This window comes from Erythranthe guttata, chromosome 14, assembly GCF_056151865.1.
Source record: "Erythranthe guttata isolate IM_541 chromosome 14, IM_541, whole genome shotgun sequence".
Lineage (NCBI taxonomy): Eukaryota > Viridiplantae > Streptophyta > Magnoliopsida > Lamiales > Phrymaceae > Erythranthe > Erythranthe guttata.
Window position 1 is genome coordinate 16,590,680 of NC_142546.1, and position 14,678 is coordinate 16,605,357.

Consider the following 14,678-nt stretch of genomic DNA (forward strand, 5'->3'; position numbering starts at 1 on the left):
ACAATGAAAATTTTATGTACCTATTGTATTCTCATTTGACTATTATTTAACTATTATTTAACTTGTTTTTGACAATATTTAACCTTGAATCTTATGGAACTTATGTAGAAAGCTAGTTTTGATTCATGAGCATTAACTTATAAAACCATCTTCTGTAAAGAAAATGATATATAGTCTACATAAGCTATAGATACATATAGTATATCCTACCTATTTCGATATTGATCTTTTGACATGCAACAATTTTAACAAAACAACATATAGAACATACCGTTCACTAAACAATAATTGTACCTAGATTCATTGAATGCCATAAATTAATTAGACAACATCAATTATAAGTCGATACGAAATCAGTTATACATCAGACGACATTTTCACATGATTCAAAATCGACATGTTTTTTCACAACTTTGAGATCGAGCAGAGATCTTAGAACTTGCTTCATTGTTGGGCGCATAGCAAACTCGTCACCTACACATTCAAGTGCCAGTGCAGTGATCTTATGCCCATCGGAAGGATCGAAATAAGGATCGGCTTCTAGACTCGGGTGGACGACCGAAAACTTGGGCTTTTTTGAGTCAGTATTACTTGAATCAATTTCATATTCGATAAACTTCCCGTAGGCCCATTGGCAAACATACGGTGCAAGATTTTGCCGGTCTTGTTCGGTGTAAAGTCTCTTTGAAATCAAACTCAGAAGTATAGTCCCAAACGCAAACACATCTTGCTTCTCCGAAGTATTATCTGCGACAAACTTCGAAAAATTAATATAGTGGGGACGCAAATTTTGCGATCTCGAATCTTGATTACACTCTCGTAATATTTAAAAAGATACCTTGATAGTGTGTCGCAAGATCAAGGTAGCCATAGCATCCAATGACATGATGGCATTTATATATCGTCCTATCGGGAACCATCCCACCGGTTACGAGACCGAAATCACATAATTTTGGATTATAATCCTGAAACCGAAATTCAACGAATAACTGTCACATTCATTTACTATTATAGGATACATGCAATTCAAGAACCGGAACAACAATTACACCACCGTACCTTGTCGAGTACTATATGAGCACAATCAAGATTACGAACTATCAAACGTTTGTACGGTGGACTCTTCACGGCGTGCAGAAACGCGAGGAGGGAAGCAAATCGCAGGGAGACTCTGATTCTTTGCACCCAAGTGAAATCATCTACATATGTAACTCAAAACTTCAGTTACGGTGTCGTTTTATCATTGTCGATTGCACATAGTGGCATAATTGTAGAGATTCGAGAAAACCTTGAAAGAAATTAAAAAAAAAAATTAAAAAAAAATTGATTACCTTTAGGAATGAGGTTATAAACGGAGTCAAATGGATCGAACTCATAAACAACACCAAGATGACCAACTTCATAACAGTATCCGTACAACTTCACCAAGTTTGGATGATTAATCACCATAGGATTGCGAAGTAAAATCACTTCATCCTGTGAAATCAAGTACGTATATCAATTGTCGGGAATCCTATATATATATATATATATATATATATATATATATATATATTTGAAATGTAAGGTCGGGGGTAACATACATACCATTAGTCTAGATTCGTTATCTCCAGGTTCATAACAGTAAATTTTGGAATCCTCCCATATCTTGACCATCACAAAAAGAGTGGATTGAGCATGGACAATCTTGCCGCGATAAAGTTTGCCGAATTGGAAATGGCAGAGGTAGTTGCTCTCGGAAAAGTTATCCGTAAAACGAGCCAAGTCGTGATACAAGAGGTGGTGAATATCTCCTCCTGCCTCCATTCTTCTGGCAAATGTTCGGTGAAAAATACACGTAAACTGAAACAGGATTTCGTTCCAAGAAGGAATAATTGACAAGTGGTATAGTTTGCCGGTCAATTACAAGGTCGCCAAAAGCTCCGCCTCAAGAATTGGTGGTTGGTGGTGGCGATTATTAAATAAATATATATGGTTCGGGTCGGTGTAAATTAACAAGGGTTTTGCTTTGCTCAGCTCCGTACAAATTCCAAACACCGCCCTAAAAATCAAATCTTCATGCTCCTTTCTTTATTAGCAATAAAATCACAAAACCTGCTTTAAGATTAGGCAAAATTTGATAACCCTTTTTAGTATTTTTTTTTTAATAAGGGGGATCCAGACATAATTTCAATATTAGTAAGAAACCCACTATTTTAATAATTTCCAAAAATAGTCTTATAGAAGACATACACACAAAATTCGGAAATTCGAGATCCCTACAATCGTGTGTGATTGATTACATCCCAAAAAAATCGATTCCCAAATCTTTCCATAATTTTTTTTTAAAATAAATTTAACTTTCGTTTTTTTATTACTTTATTTAAAAACTAACAATAATAGCTTTAAAAAAATATTTTTCTTTAAATTTTTTATTTAAAAAATATTTTAATTTTAATTTTAATTTTTTTAATTTCAATTTTTTTTTTCGAAATCAACTATAAAGAATCTGAAACCAACTATAATATTTCCAAAATCGACTATAATTTTTTTTTCTTAATTTTAATTTTTAGTTATTTTTGACATTCTTTTCCAGAAAATAACTATTTCTTTGCCATTTTTTTTAATAAAAAACAATTATAAATTGTAAAACAACTATTCGAAAAACTACAAAAATGAAAAACCTATCGAAAACGACTAAAAATAATAGAATAATGAAAACAACTAAAAAAAATAGCAGAATAACGAAATCAACTATAAGCAGAATAACGAAAACAACTATTTTCTGGAAAGATACTCAACATCAAAAGCATCAAAAAAAAATTAAAAAGAAGACGGCGGCGGGGCAGAGGTGCAAGGGGCAAGATGCGGGGCGGTTGGCTCACCAAATCTCGCGGCGAAGACGAGGAGTAGATGTAGATAGGGATTTATGAGTTCTTGTTCTTGTCTTATACAACTATATCGAAAATTATAGCAATGGCGGCAACGTCAACGACACTGAGACTCCATATCCGGCGATGAAGACGAGATTTTTTTGAGAATGTTTCATCACCGGAGTGCTGGGTAGATGGAGTGAATTTTTCACCGTCACGGCGTGAGGAGCGGCTTTTGGTGGTGTCGGTCGGAGATGGCGACAATGAGATTTCTCATCCTCTCATTACACTTATTTTGGGCGGTCTGATTAGTTCCTCGGCGGAGCGGCTCAAAGACTCTGGCAACAGAGAGGCGACGACAAGCGGAGGGAGAAGAAAGAATTTGGCGGTATCGGAGCTGAGGTGGAAGGCGGAGATGGCAGCAACGGGGCTGAGATGCAAGGGGAGAGATGGTGGCGTAGAGAGAAAAGAGAGAGAAGAAGAAGAAATACAATTGGAACGTAATAGGGTTTGGCAATTTGAGAAATAATAAATCTGAAATAATATAAGTAAATTATAATTTTGGGGTAAAATAGTCTTATCGTATAAGATTTTATTAAAAAATTAATATTAAATGACAAGTGAAGGGGGTATGACTAATAATCAAGGTTGTAAAAGGCGGTAATCGGGTCCGAGTCGGTCAGGCACCGACTCACGATTAATCGGTGCGGCGGTGATTAATCGGTGATAAATCGGAAATAAATCGGTTTTTAAAATTTAATATAATATATTTCTAAATATTATTTATAAATACTCCAAACATATATAAAAAGATATTTAAACATAGTTATATCTCCATCATGTATATATCCTAATAACATAATAAAAGTTTAATAATTATAAGATCATAATACATAAATATCCTTATAAAATATAAATAAAAAAGCAAAATTTTTGAATTAACATTTATTCAGTTCTTTAACAATAATAATTAACATAAACAAAATAAGGCATAAACTCATATTTTCTTTTGTTAAAATCCAACTTTTATTTTGAAAAAAAAAAACTGATTTTTAATCGATTTTTGACCGATTTTTGCCACGGAGTTTGACCCGCCTTAAATGTTTGACCGCCTCAGACCGCCTAAAACCGCCTCACAGGCAAAAAACCGATTTTTCAAACCTTTACACTAAAATCGTAAAGGTTTTGGACCGCCTCGGCCGATTTTTAGAACACTGCTAATAATACAAAAGGGGCTAGATTGCTTTTGAGTTCTATTAACTAAATAGTAGTGATTAGTAAAATGTTTGGTTTGTGAGATTCGTATTTAGCTCAGCCTGTTTCTATACTTAGAGCCCGCAGTTAAATGCTATTATTTGGTTAAATTTATAGTACTCATTTGCGATTAATTTAGTAGAGGGTGATTAAAAGAGAAAAATACAATTTTATGCTTAAAATAATATCTTTTATATATATATATATGGTAAATTACAATTCCTCATGTTTGAGTAATTACAATCACCTCTCAATTACACTAATAAATTTAGTGAAATATTCTAAATTATATGAAATATCTCAGGTTTTACGAATTTTTTCTCTTAGTCAAAAGCATTATGTATAAGAAGGTATGACATGCTGAAAAATTCAATTATTTCTATGCTACATCCAGTAAAAAGTACACGGTATAATTTTATTTCTATGCATCATGGAATAAACCCATAATTCCTCATGCCATAAAAGCTCCTAATAATATTCCTTTTCTACTTCCTCCATTAACCATACTAGTAATCCTTTCCTTTTGTACCTCCTCTTCAAATAAATCAGGAGTCGTCTAACAATTACGCCGATCGCCGACGGTGAGATTTCTACCGGCGTACCGTATCATTCTTTTTTAGTTGCATTATGTCATGAATTAATTCGTTGTAACTGAATGATTTGGTTGAAGATAGAAATTCCCGAACCCTAATTTGTTTCCGTTCTTCTTTTATGGGCTGTATAGTCAGGAGTAGGGAAATTTTGTTAATTTAGTGAATTATTAAATTATCGAGTTAATAATTTAACAAATTTTCACCCGAGTCGGGATCGAGAGAAACTATTATTTAATCGAGGTTTGACAAAATCGCATCCTTTTTTTTTTTTGGATACTGAAATTTGATTTCTCTGTGGATAGATCCCTGAAAGATTGAATTTTGTCCATTATAGCTTGATTTATTTGTAATTGACAGCTTATTATGTTTACCACAACTTTTTGATTGATTTGGCATATGTGAAATTTCATCCTGAAAATAAATGCAATCAATTAGAATTTTTTTTACATTAAAGCTGCAACCTTTTTAATGGACATGCTCACTAAAATTTGTAGGGATCTCTTTCAAAAATATTTACTTTACTTGTTATACATATTGCTCGGAGTTTGCTTCATGCATAGAATTTGATTTTTTGTTTTACAATTTTCTTTTCTACTTAAAATTTTGCCTAGATATGGAGCCGGATAATGTTTTAAAATTTGAATACAAGGAGTTGGTTAGATTTACCGACAACTTTAGCGACAGTAACTACATCGGCCGTTTCCAATTCGGCAAAATTTATCGCGGAGTGTTCGGCGAAGTCTATCCAATTTATATGTTGGTGAAGATGTGGGAAGTTCCGGAAATATACAATTACAAGCCTGGAGATGATAAAGTTAGACTGATGGTATGTTTTTGCTATACCGATACTTTTTTTTTCTTTTTTTTTTTTTATCTATTACGACTTTTTGACATGTGTAGCATGTGCTTGTACAGGAGGAAGTCGTTTTACTTCGCCATGAAGTCGTGATCAAACATCCGTGCATGGTAAAGCTGTATGGATACTGCTTCGACGACGAGCATCTCGGTGTTATTTATTCGTTGAAGCCGTTCGACTCTATTTATAACCTCATTCCTAGAGGTATTCGATTTTTTATTACTTTTAATCCGTGCATTAATCTTTGAAAGAATTTGTGTTCTAAGTGAAAGGATTTTAAGTGAGCCAATTTCACTTGTGTTCGACTCATAGATAGTTTCACATGGCTGCAAAGGATCAAATCGGCATTCGGATTGGCTTCCCTTCTCAAATTTCTACATGCTAAAAACTCCACTTCATATTACGCACCTTTCGTAGTTCAGAATCTTGATGCTGCTCATATAGTGCTTGATGAGGTTTGTGTTTTTCGATTCTTTTTTTTAAGTGATCAAGTACGAAGAAATCGGTTAATTAGTAGTTTGACTAATTATGCAGGACTATAACCCAAGGCTATGCGATTTTGGTCTGATATGTGGTGGAATTTTCCCCGATAGAAGATCGTATTCAGGCCCATTGGGTTGCTATGGCTACATCGATGTTTGTGCATCCAATACATGTATGTAAATTCTCACCATTTACGCCGCACTCTATTCATTATTCACTGAACAACTAATTTATAATCTTACCCATTGAATTATGATAGATTGTCACCCAATCAATTGCATTGATTTGTTTGAAACTCGTTGCACGTTTATCGAGATAAACATTACATCCCTCTTTTGTGCAAAAAAAGTTGAAAACTTTTTTCAAATGGGGTTATTAATAGATACTATCTGTATAACTAATTCATTTTGGGATTATAGGGGCGACCAATTCTATTTTCGATTTTTCATTTATGGTTTTGTAACAGATGATTGCTCGAACAAAAAGGACGTGTTTGCATTTGGGGTGATACTCCTAAGTTTGATATCGAAGAGAGTATACACAGAAGAAGACAGGCAATCTGGTTTTCCGACTGTTTACGAGTGGGCTTTAGGACAATGCCAAGCGTTTGAATCGTACAGTGAAATGAAAGATGCAAAGTTTTCGCTTGTGCATAAAAGTATGGCGTATGAAAGTGAGTTTTGTGGTAAAGATGGGCATAAGATTACGATGATTGCGTTAGAATGTGTTAATAGAGTCCAATCGGAAAGGCCTGCAATGAAGCAAGTTTTTAGATCTTTACGCAAACTCGAAGTTGTGAAGAACAATGCTGACTTCGTCGGAGCAAACAACAAACTGCTGCTTCGGCCCTGTGAAATTACTAAAAATAGCTGCTGATTTATTATTTATGGCATTGAAATATGATATTAGAATGTGATGTATGTTGTTATTTATGGCATTGAAATGCCAAGGCTTGGACTCGTTAATTTATCCATATTGCTGGCGTCGTGGACTATGTTTTCTTGTTGTCTTGAATTTTTTTGTTATTTTATTTATGTTTTTTTATTTTTTTATTTTTTTAATAATTATTTAAAGTATAAGGACGACGGATATATGCAAGCTCACTTATCTCTTTGTACAAGACCACCAATGTAAAAATACCTATTTACCGTTAATGAAATTCAAGACCAAATTAACACACAAAAAAATAGAAAAAAAAAACTCATTTTCTTTATGCAAGTCCAAATGAAATAAACCTACAAACACCCTATTATTTCACAATTCAAAAATCTTCTTCTTCTTCTTCACAAACTCACCAAGAACCCTAAACCTCAAAACAATCAAATAATCACCAAACATTCACAATGGAGTTGGAAAACAAGGAGATGGTGGTTTATGAGGGGGAAAGCGTAATAATATATTTGTTAACCGTTTATTTTAACATGTATGCATTTTTTGAAAAACAAAATCGCCGATACAAAAAATCGGTATTCACAGTCCGATTTTTTCAAAAGTAATGGGTACTCACGTGCTAATTTTACAAACAAAAATCGATAGTATAGTGCCGATTTTTCCAAAAAAAAATCGGTCTGAATATACTGACTTTTAAAAAAAATCGGTGCGTACACGCCGTTTTATCAGCTCCGATTTCAATCTCAAAATGTAATCCTAAATTGACCAGACCACTGCAACCTAACAAGAAATAAATATCGATTAATGTTTACCACGCATATTTATCAAGGAATCAATGCTCGTTTTCAAGGAATCAATGCTCGATGAATGTTTTCGAATTTACCACAACAAGTTTAGTATAAAAAATGGTGGGTTGGTGGTGGTGGTGCGCAAGTGGGTGGGTTGTATGTCGGCGCCGATGCGGTGCCGATCTCCCTAGTCGGGGTTGCGGCGGCGTTCGTGCGTCGGCGGTCGTGTAGCGGCGACAGGTCGGACATTTTTGTTTTTGTTTTTTTTTTCTTGGTTGGTCTTGAACAAATTAAAAATAGGAATATAGGGTTTGTGTTTCTATTTGTGGATGATGGCATATTCGTCCTCTTTGATCTTGATATAAGAAAATTAGAGAAATTTGTGGGGTTGAACTAAGGAACTCTTTTATGTGTGTTTGAACAAAAAAAAATCGGGCTTGCAAATATCCGTCGCCTTTAGATTATTGTATTACATACTTATGATACAAATACCTTGCATTATTTGTTAAATTCTAAAAAATCATCTCGAATATAATACACTAATACAGTACAAATAAATAAAAAAAAAAAAAAAAAAAAAAAGAAGAAGAAGAAGAAGAAGAAGAAAAGGAGGCAGATATTTACTTCATCCATGCAAATATTTTCCTTTTTATAAACAATGAATTCCTTTTATTTATTACATACACTTTAATATATATGTATATATATATATATATATATATATATATATATATATATATATATATATATATATATATATATATATATATATATATATACAACCACATGTGAGAGAGTTATTAATGCAGTTATTTAAAATTTGGAGTAGCAAATTTGTAGGTGATATGAGCAGTGAGTGCCACAATAACAAGCAAAGCCACCCCCATGTTCACTAGCAATTGCCTTTCTTCATTCAATTCATGAACAATCCCTTTTACCCCCTTCTTATATTTCTCATTTACTAATTTCAATTCTCCATTATTTATTTCCTCTTTATTTTCTCTCTTCTTTTCCCCCTTTTTTCTCGCCAAATTATCATTTTTTCCCGACGCAACGTGCTGCTTTTCTTTAGTCTCAATCCTTTCTTGCTTTGTATGTTCACTCGATTCCCTTTTAGCCATAATTGGATCATGACTCGATTCTTTTTTAGCCGCCGTTCACTACCAAAAAACATGGCTTTTGTAACGGAAAACTTGTGACACACTAAATCTGTCACAATTAGTGATCGAATTGGTGTCAAATTTGTGACTGCTTTCATTACAAAAACTCTGCAATTGATTGTGACGAGTACATGACCAATTTTGCGACGAATTTTGTGACAACCAAACTTTTGTCACATTTCAGTCACATCTTGTTTGACAGAAATTAGTTTTGTCACAAATCAGTGACATATTTTATGACGAAAAATAGTGTAGTCACAAATCGGTCATAATATTTTTAAAGAAGCAATAGTTTGACTAATATTGGTCACAAATTCGTCACAATCTCGTTTCCATCACAAATTTGTCACATAGATTTCAGTCATAAATCCGTCCCATGTCACGATTCGTCATTGATCCGTCGTTACTGCATCGCCGTCACACATCTGTCATACACAACTCCGTCATAAATCTGTCATATTTTAAATTTTGTCATTTATCTGTCACTATCTTTATTCAATCACAAATCCGTCACATGTAATTCAGTAACGAATCTGTCACATTTTAAGTTTCGTCATTAATTCATCACTTTTGATATCCTGATCACAAATTCGACACATATGTTTATTGATTAAAAATAATTACATTTTGATTTTGATTTATTAATCATTTATACTTATTTTGATCTTTGTAAAACAATTTAATGGTGACTAAAACTGATTATAATATATTAAAAAACATAATAATATAACAAATATGAACTATTCCAATGCTAATATTGTAAATATATTTTAGATATTGTTCAAAATTCATACTATTCCTCTTTAACAACATTGGTTCGGAAAATTGTTTAATTTTGTTTATTATTTTGCTTCAAAAAATATTTGTTATTTGATTTTAAATTACTTTCGACCGAGTTTGTAAGATACACAATTTTGAAATTTGATCCATTTTTGTTAATAAGTAACTTCATTAATTAATTAACTTACATATGTAACATATTGTATTTTTTTATGGGGGATTTTCGTAATTTACCCTAAAAATAAATAATAAAAAATGCATTGTTTCAATCATATGTCAATATTTTACTATTTTGAAAAAAGAACTTGATGAATTAAAAAATGAAGCCTACAATTAAATAAAATTATCAGGCTTAAATTAATTAATTGTACTTTGATTTGTAGTATATTATGTAATAATTAATGTTGTCAGAATCGGATCGGACACAAAACGGGATAAGCATTCGGGTTACGATTGGAACGATTCAACCCGGTTGTTTTAGTTTTTTAAATTTTTAATTATATTATAAATTTTAATATTTAAAATTATAATTTATATACATTTTTTTTAATCTTCACACTTTCTTCCCCTTTATTTTTTTTTATAGACTCTTGCCTTTATTTTATTCACTTTTTTAATATTTTTTTATGCCCTTTTCTTCTCTCTAAATTTTCCTCTCGTCATTGCGGCCGGCTTCTCCTTCCCTTCATCTTCTGTTTCTTTCCCAAGAAATTCAGCACCTATCCCCTCTCTTTTACTCACAATTAATTAATTGTTACTTCTATTTTTTTTTCTTCTTCCCTCTCTATCTCTTCCTTATCTAATTTGTTTTCTTCTTATTCATCTTTTTTCTCCATCCATATTCAGCCATCTGTTCGACCCACGACCAAACCCGTCGGATTCCGGCAATTCACGGCCAGATCCGCAAATCCCGGCAACCCACGGCCTACTCCACCCAGATCCGGTCACCCCAGACGAACTCTGGCCAAATCCCGCCACCAACAGCCTCCGATATGAAAACCCGGGTCATTGACCAATTTTCGGGTTCATCGGTTTCAGCCGGTCAGAGGGTGTTTTTGACATTTGACTCCACGCTCCCACTACCATAAATTAATACCGTGGACACTGTCAACAAGCACCAGAAAACATCAACAAAACACCCGGTGACAAGGTTAGGGTTTCTGGATTTACGGTTTTTTTTTAAACTCCAACTCCGTTTTAAACATGAAACCATCGACAGCGGTAGACTGGGAATCAATTATTGTGATTGGGCATGGCGCACCGACCGACCACCAGCGATTTTGCGATTAGGCCCATAGCTCTCTACTAGCATCGGTGGTTTCTACCATCTATAGCAACAACGGCATCAGTGATTTGGCATCAGTGATTTTAAGTACTTATCTAATTTCTTCTACCGGCAATTTAAGTGGGTAGTTTCTGATTTTGTACTTTACTACATATCTGTGTCTACATGAATTCTGAGTTTTGGATGCAAATGTATATTGAAATGTTATAACTAATTCCCCAGATCTGCAGTTAGGCCGTATATAAACAATTATTGTTCGAGATTAACGTATTTTTATCTTCTCTAGTTGTTAGAGGTCGCACTACTTTTATTTTTTAATAGTGTTTTCAAGGTCGTATTAACTCTAAGGTATTGTGCCTTTAGCAGTCTAGGACTTTTTTCCATCTAAGTAGTGAGATTTGCTTTTAAGGTTGGTTTTAGTCATGGCCAATGCATTTGAGTTGTGCTTTTACATTTAGCAGAATTTTCATTTTTCTCTTCTAATGATCTTGAGATATCAATGCCCTATCCAAATATTATTCAATTGCTTCTAGACTAATGTGCCAAAGGTGTTATACTACTGCAAGTTTTCAAATTAGATTTAATCTTTTACTAAGTTGAAATGAATGTTTCAATAAAACTTTGTCCATACAAGTCCTTGAAAAGTTAAGATTGCAGGTTTGCTTCTAGTGTTCAGACAAATATGATTTTGCATAAAAGTTTGTCTTTTTTTTCGGATTTTTTTGTAGTAAAGAGCTAGAATGAAGATCTTAGTGGTCGGATTTTTGTATTTTGCCCCTTCCTTACCTAGTGCTTACGATTTTGGGGGTTAATCATAATGTTTCCTCTGAATAATATTGATGCAAGATGCATTTCTTGTTTTTCAAATGCCAATAGCACCAAGAACTCATCACAAACTCTGCATGGCTCATGCATAATCGTGGACGACAAGAGTATTTTTGTTTCCTATTGTGATAGATTACACATCAGTAAGTATAGAGGAATAATTATAAATTCTTTTTCCATAATCATGAAATCTGCACATTGGAATTTACTGATTGTTAAATAAATTTCTTTGCTCGCAGGGTCTCGTGTAAATTTTGTTCGAGTTCAAATTTGAGGGCTCAATGCAGCAACGGTCTGATCGAAACTAGCTTTCTGCATCAACAAGCTCGAGCACGTAACTGAGAAGGATATTGATCTCGAACATTGTTACAGAAGAAATATCTTTTTTAACTTGTATCGAATTGAAAAATTAGGTGGCTTCCTTCAATTTTAATGCAAAACTCTTTCGAGTTTTCTTTCGGTCTATGTATTATATGTTTTGACTATTGTGGAATCATATGTAAATTTGGTCTTCTAAGAATTTTCTGTGCGAATTTACTTGGTATCTTCTACTTTTTGTTAGTTTTGTTTTGTAGTAGATTGTGTGTTGATTATCAAGAATTTTGAAGTTGAATGAAGTTTTGAAATATTCGTATAACAAATATAAAAAAACTAAAATAGCTTTGAATAGCGAATAGCGAAACTTCCTGAATCAATAACCAGTGATCGAATTGTGACCGAAAGATAATTAAATATTTGTAACATATTTGTGACGAGATACTTGTGATGGAATTGTGACCGAAAGATTATTAAATATTTGTAACATATTTGTGACGAGATACTTGTGATGGAATTTTGTGACGGAAGTTTTGAATGAAGTATTTGTGACCGATGTTCTTGATGGAATATTTGTGACGGACGTTTTTTTGTGACGATGTTGTCACGGACAAGTGATGTAAATTCTCAGTGATTTGTGACACATTAATGACCAATAAAAAGGTTTGTGACGAAATCCGTCACAATACTTGGAGACCCTAGATTACGTATTTGTGACGAATTTGTTTTTAATTGCGACAGACGCATCTGTCATAAACATTGTGACGGACAAGAAAAATCAGTCACAAATTTATTTTGTGACGAGGGTGTTTCTGACAGAACAATTCGGTCACAAATTTGTGATAAAAGGGCTTTTGTGACAGGTTTTCTTACATTTCGTGACTGAATCATCCGTCACAAAAGCCCTTTTTTTTGGTAGTGGTTGGATCATGACTCGGTTCCTTTCTAGCCATTGGATCATGACTCGATTCATTTTTAGCCGTTGGATCGTGGCTCAATTCATTTTTAGCCGTTGGATCCTGGCTCAATTCATTTTTAGCCGTTGGATCGTGATTCGGTTCCTTTTTAGTCGTTGGATCATGGCTCGATTCTTGTCTCTTTATAGGAGTCGTTGGTTGCTTTTGATCATCAATGGTTTTGGGTGTCGTTGGACGGAGATTTTGATCTTGAGGTTTTATGTCGGTTTTACTTTTGGAAATTGTGATGTTTAAGGTTCCGCCTTGGAATTTGGCACGAATTGAATTCATTTCGCCGTTTTGCGGAACTTGGAAATTCTCAAGGAAACGGCTCCATTTGTTGCCGCCTACTAGGCGTTCTCCACGGACTCGAATCGTGTTACGGCCTTCCGTCGAAACCTTGATTTGCTCCTTCGTAAAGCCTTGTAGAGAAAGTAAGGCCCAAAATTAAATCATATATACTACTAGTTTACTAAATTATTAAATTGAAATTCATGATATATTAAATGAAATTAAATTAAAAAAAAACACAAATTTCAAGAGAGAAAATAAATTAAAAAAAAAAAAGATGCATGTACAAAATTAATATATATACCAGGAAGATTGATATCCAGAATATGTAATTCATCATTTTGTTGCCATTCCGACTTAGGTTTGAAATCCTCGTAAACCGGCCGCACAACGCCGCCTCCCAAACGTGCTCCTCCACGGTTAGGTGCACCTGCACCGCCACCTCTCGACCTCATCACCATATTCTTGAAATACTTTCTTCTTTATATAATATTATCTCGAACACGATATAAAGCGACCGACTTATATGTATATCGATCACCCTCGATTATCGTAAGCTTGTATATATATGTGTGTGTATTTATGTGAAATAAGTACTAGGTGTGGTGTGTGTTTTTGTTTTTTGTTTTTTTAACCTGTAAAAGAGTTTATCTTGTTGTGGTTGCTTTGTGGAGATGATTGGATTGGTGTACATGCAAGTATTAGGTATATATCTTATCTCTTGTTATGAAGATAACTTTGTGAAGGTTCTTTTTTATTTATTATTTCTTTTATTACTTTTTCCCAAAGAAAAATGTAATGACTTTTTGGTCTTGGAAAAAATGGGTGATTGATTACTTGGCCATGTAAATGAAGAATTTTCTCTTAAGGGTCCAAAAGGGGCTGACCTGTTTAGCACGGACACGGAAATGACGATATGGGAAAACGGGAAACGGATATGGGAAAACAGTATGCTCCAAAAATGGGGATAGGGAAATTTGGGGAAATGTGTAAATATTAAAAGTGTAGGGGCATATTTATAAATATGCTATATAAACATATATTTCCATACAAATATATTCAAAATAAATACTACTATCAACTATTAATTTGCAATTGATCATTAAATTATGTAAATATTTAGGGAAGTAACAAAAATAATTTGAAATTTTGCTTTCCAAACATGTTTCTAATTTTTCATAAATTACAAAATGATCCATAAGATGTCCAGCAGGTATCCTCGAATTTTGGACACGAAACATTTCCGAAACACGAATACGTAAAGAAATTGAAGTTTACGTGTTGCTACGTAGAAGGACTCAAAAAGTAGAGTTTTCAAAAGGGAATTTGTTTTTCTTTTAATTCTTTAT

At 33.5% G+C, this 14,678-nt stretch overlaps 3 protein-coding genes and 1 long non-coding RNA gene across 4 annotated transcripts; 2 read left to right on the forward strand and 2 right to left on the reverse strand.

Annotated features, from left to right (window-relative positions):
- Positions 1-278: 278 nt before the first annotated feature.
- On the reverse strand, positions 279-2,101 carry LOC105969628 (putative serine/threonine-protein kinase PBL16). The gene is made up of 5 exons (XM_012994403.2): positions 1,588-2,101; positions 1,332-1,476; positions 1,060-1,199; positions 839-965; positions 279-747 (listed from the first exon to the last, which is right to left on the reverse strand). The coding sequence occupies exons 1-5, from the start codon at positions 1,804-1,806 to the stop codon at positions 365-367; spliced, it is 1,014 nt and encodes a 337-aa protein (XP_012849857.2). The 5' UTR covers positions 1,807-2,101; the 3' UTR covers positions 279-364.
- A 2,386-nt stretch (positions 2,102-4,487) lies between these two features.
- On the forward strand, positions 4,488-7,052 carry LOC105965623 (putative serine/threonine-protein kinase PBL16). The gene is made up of 6 exons (XM_012990190.2): positions 4,488-4,687; positions 5,311-5,525; positions 5,615-5,759; positions 5,868-6,010; positions 6,090-6,210; positions 6,505-7,052. Exons 2-6 carry the CDS (start codon positions 5,313-5,315, stop codon positions 6,912-6,914), a joined length of 1,032 nt encoding a protein of 343 aa, XP_012845644.1. The 5' UTR covers positions 4,488-4,687; positions 5,311-5,312; the 3' UTR covers positions 6,915-7,052.
- A 1,424-nt stretch (positions 7,053-8,476) lies between these two features.
- Positions 8,477-14,057, reverse strand: LOC105965624 (uncharacterized). The gene is made up of 3 exons (XM_088812744.1): positions 13,634-14,057; positions 12,987-13,460; positions 8,477-8,876 (listed from the first exon to the last, which is right to left on the reverse strand). Exons 1-3 carry the CDS (start codon positions 13,788-13,790, stop codon positions 8,527-8,529), a joined length of 981 nt encoding a protein of 326 aa, XP_088668870.1. The 5' UTR covers positions 13,791-14,057; the 3' UTR covers positions 8,477-8,526.
- On the forward strand, positions 10,240-12,304 carry LOC105966710 (uncharacterized). Its single transcript, XR_016029604.1, has 4 exons — positions 10,240-10,807; positions 10,877-11,029; positions 11,819-11,910; positions 12,007-12,304. It is a non-coding gene; the product is annotated as an uncharacterized LOC105966710 (long non-coding RNA).
- Positions 14,058-14,678: the final 621 nt, after the last annotated feature.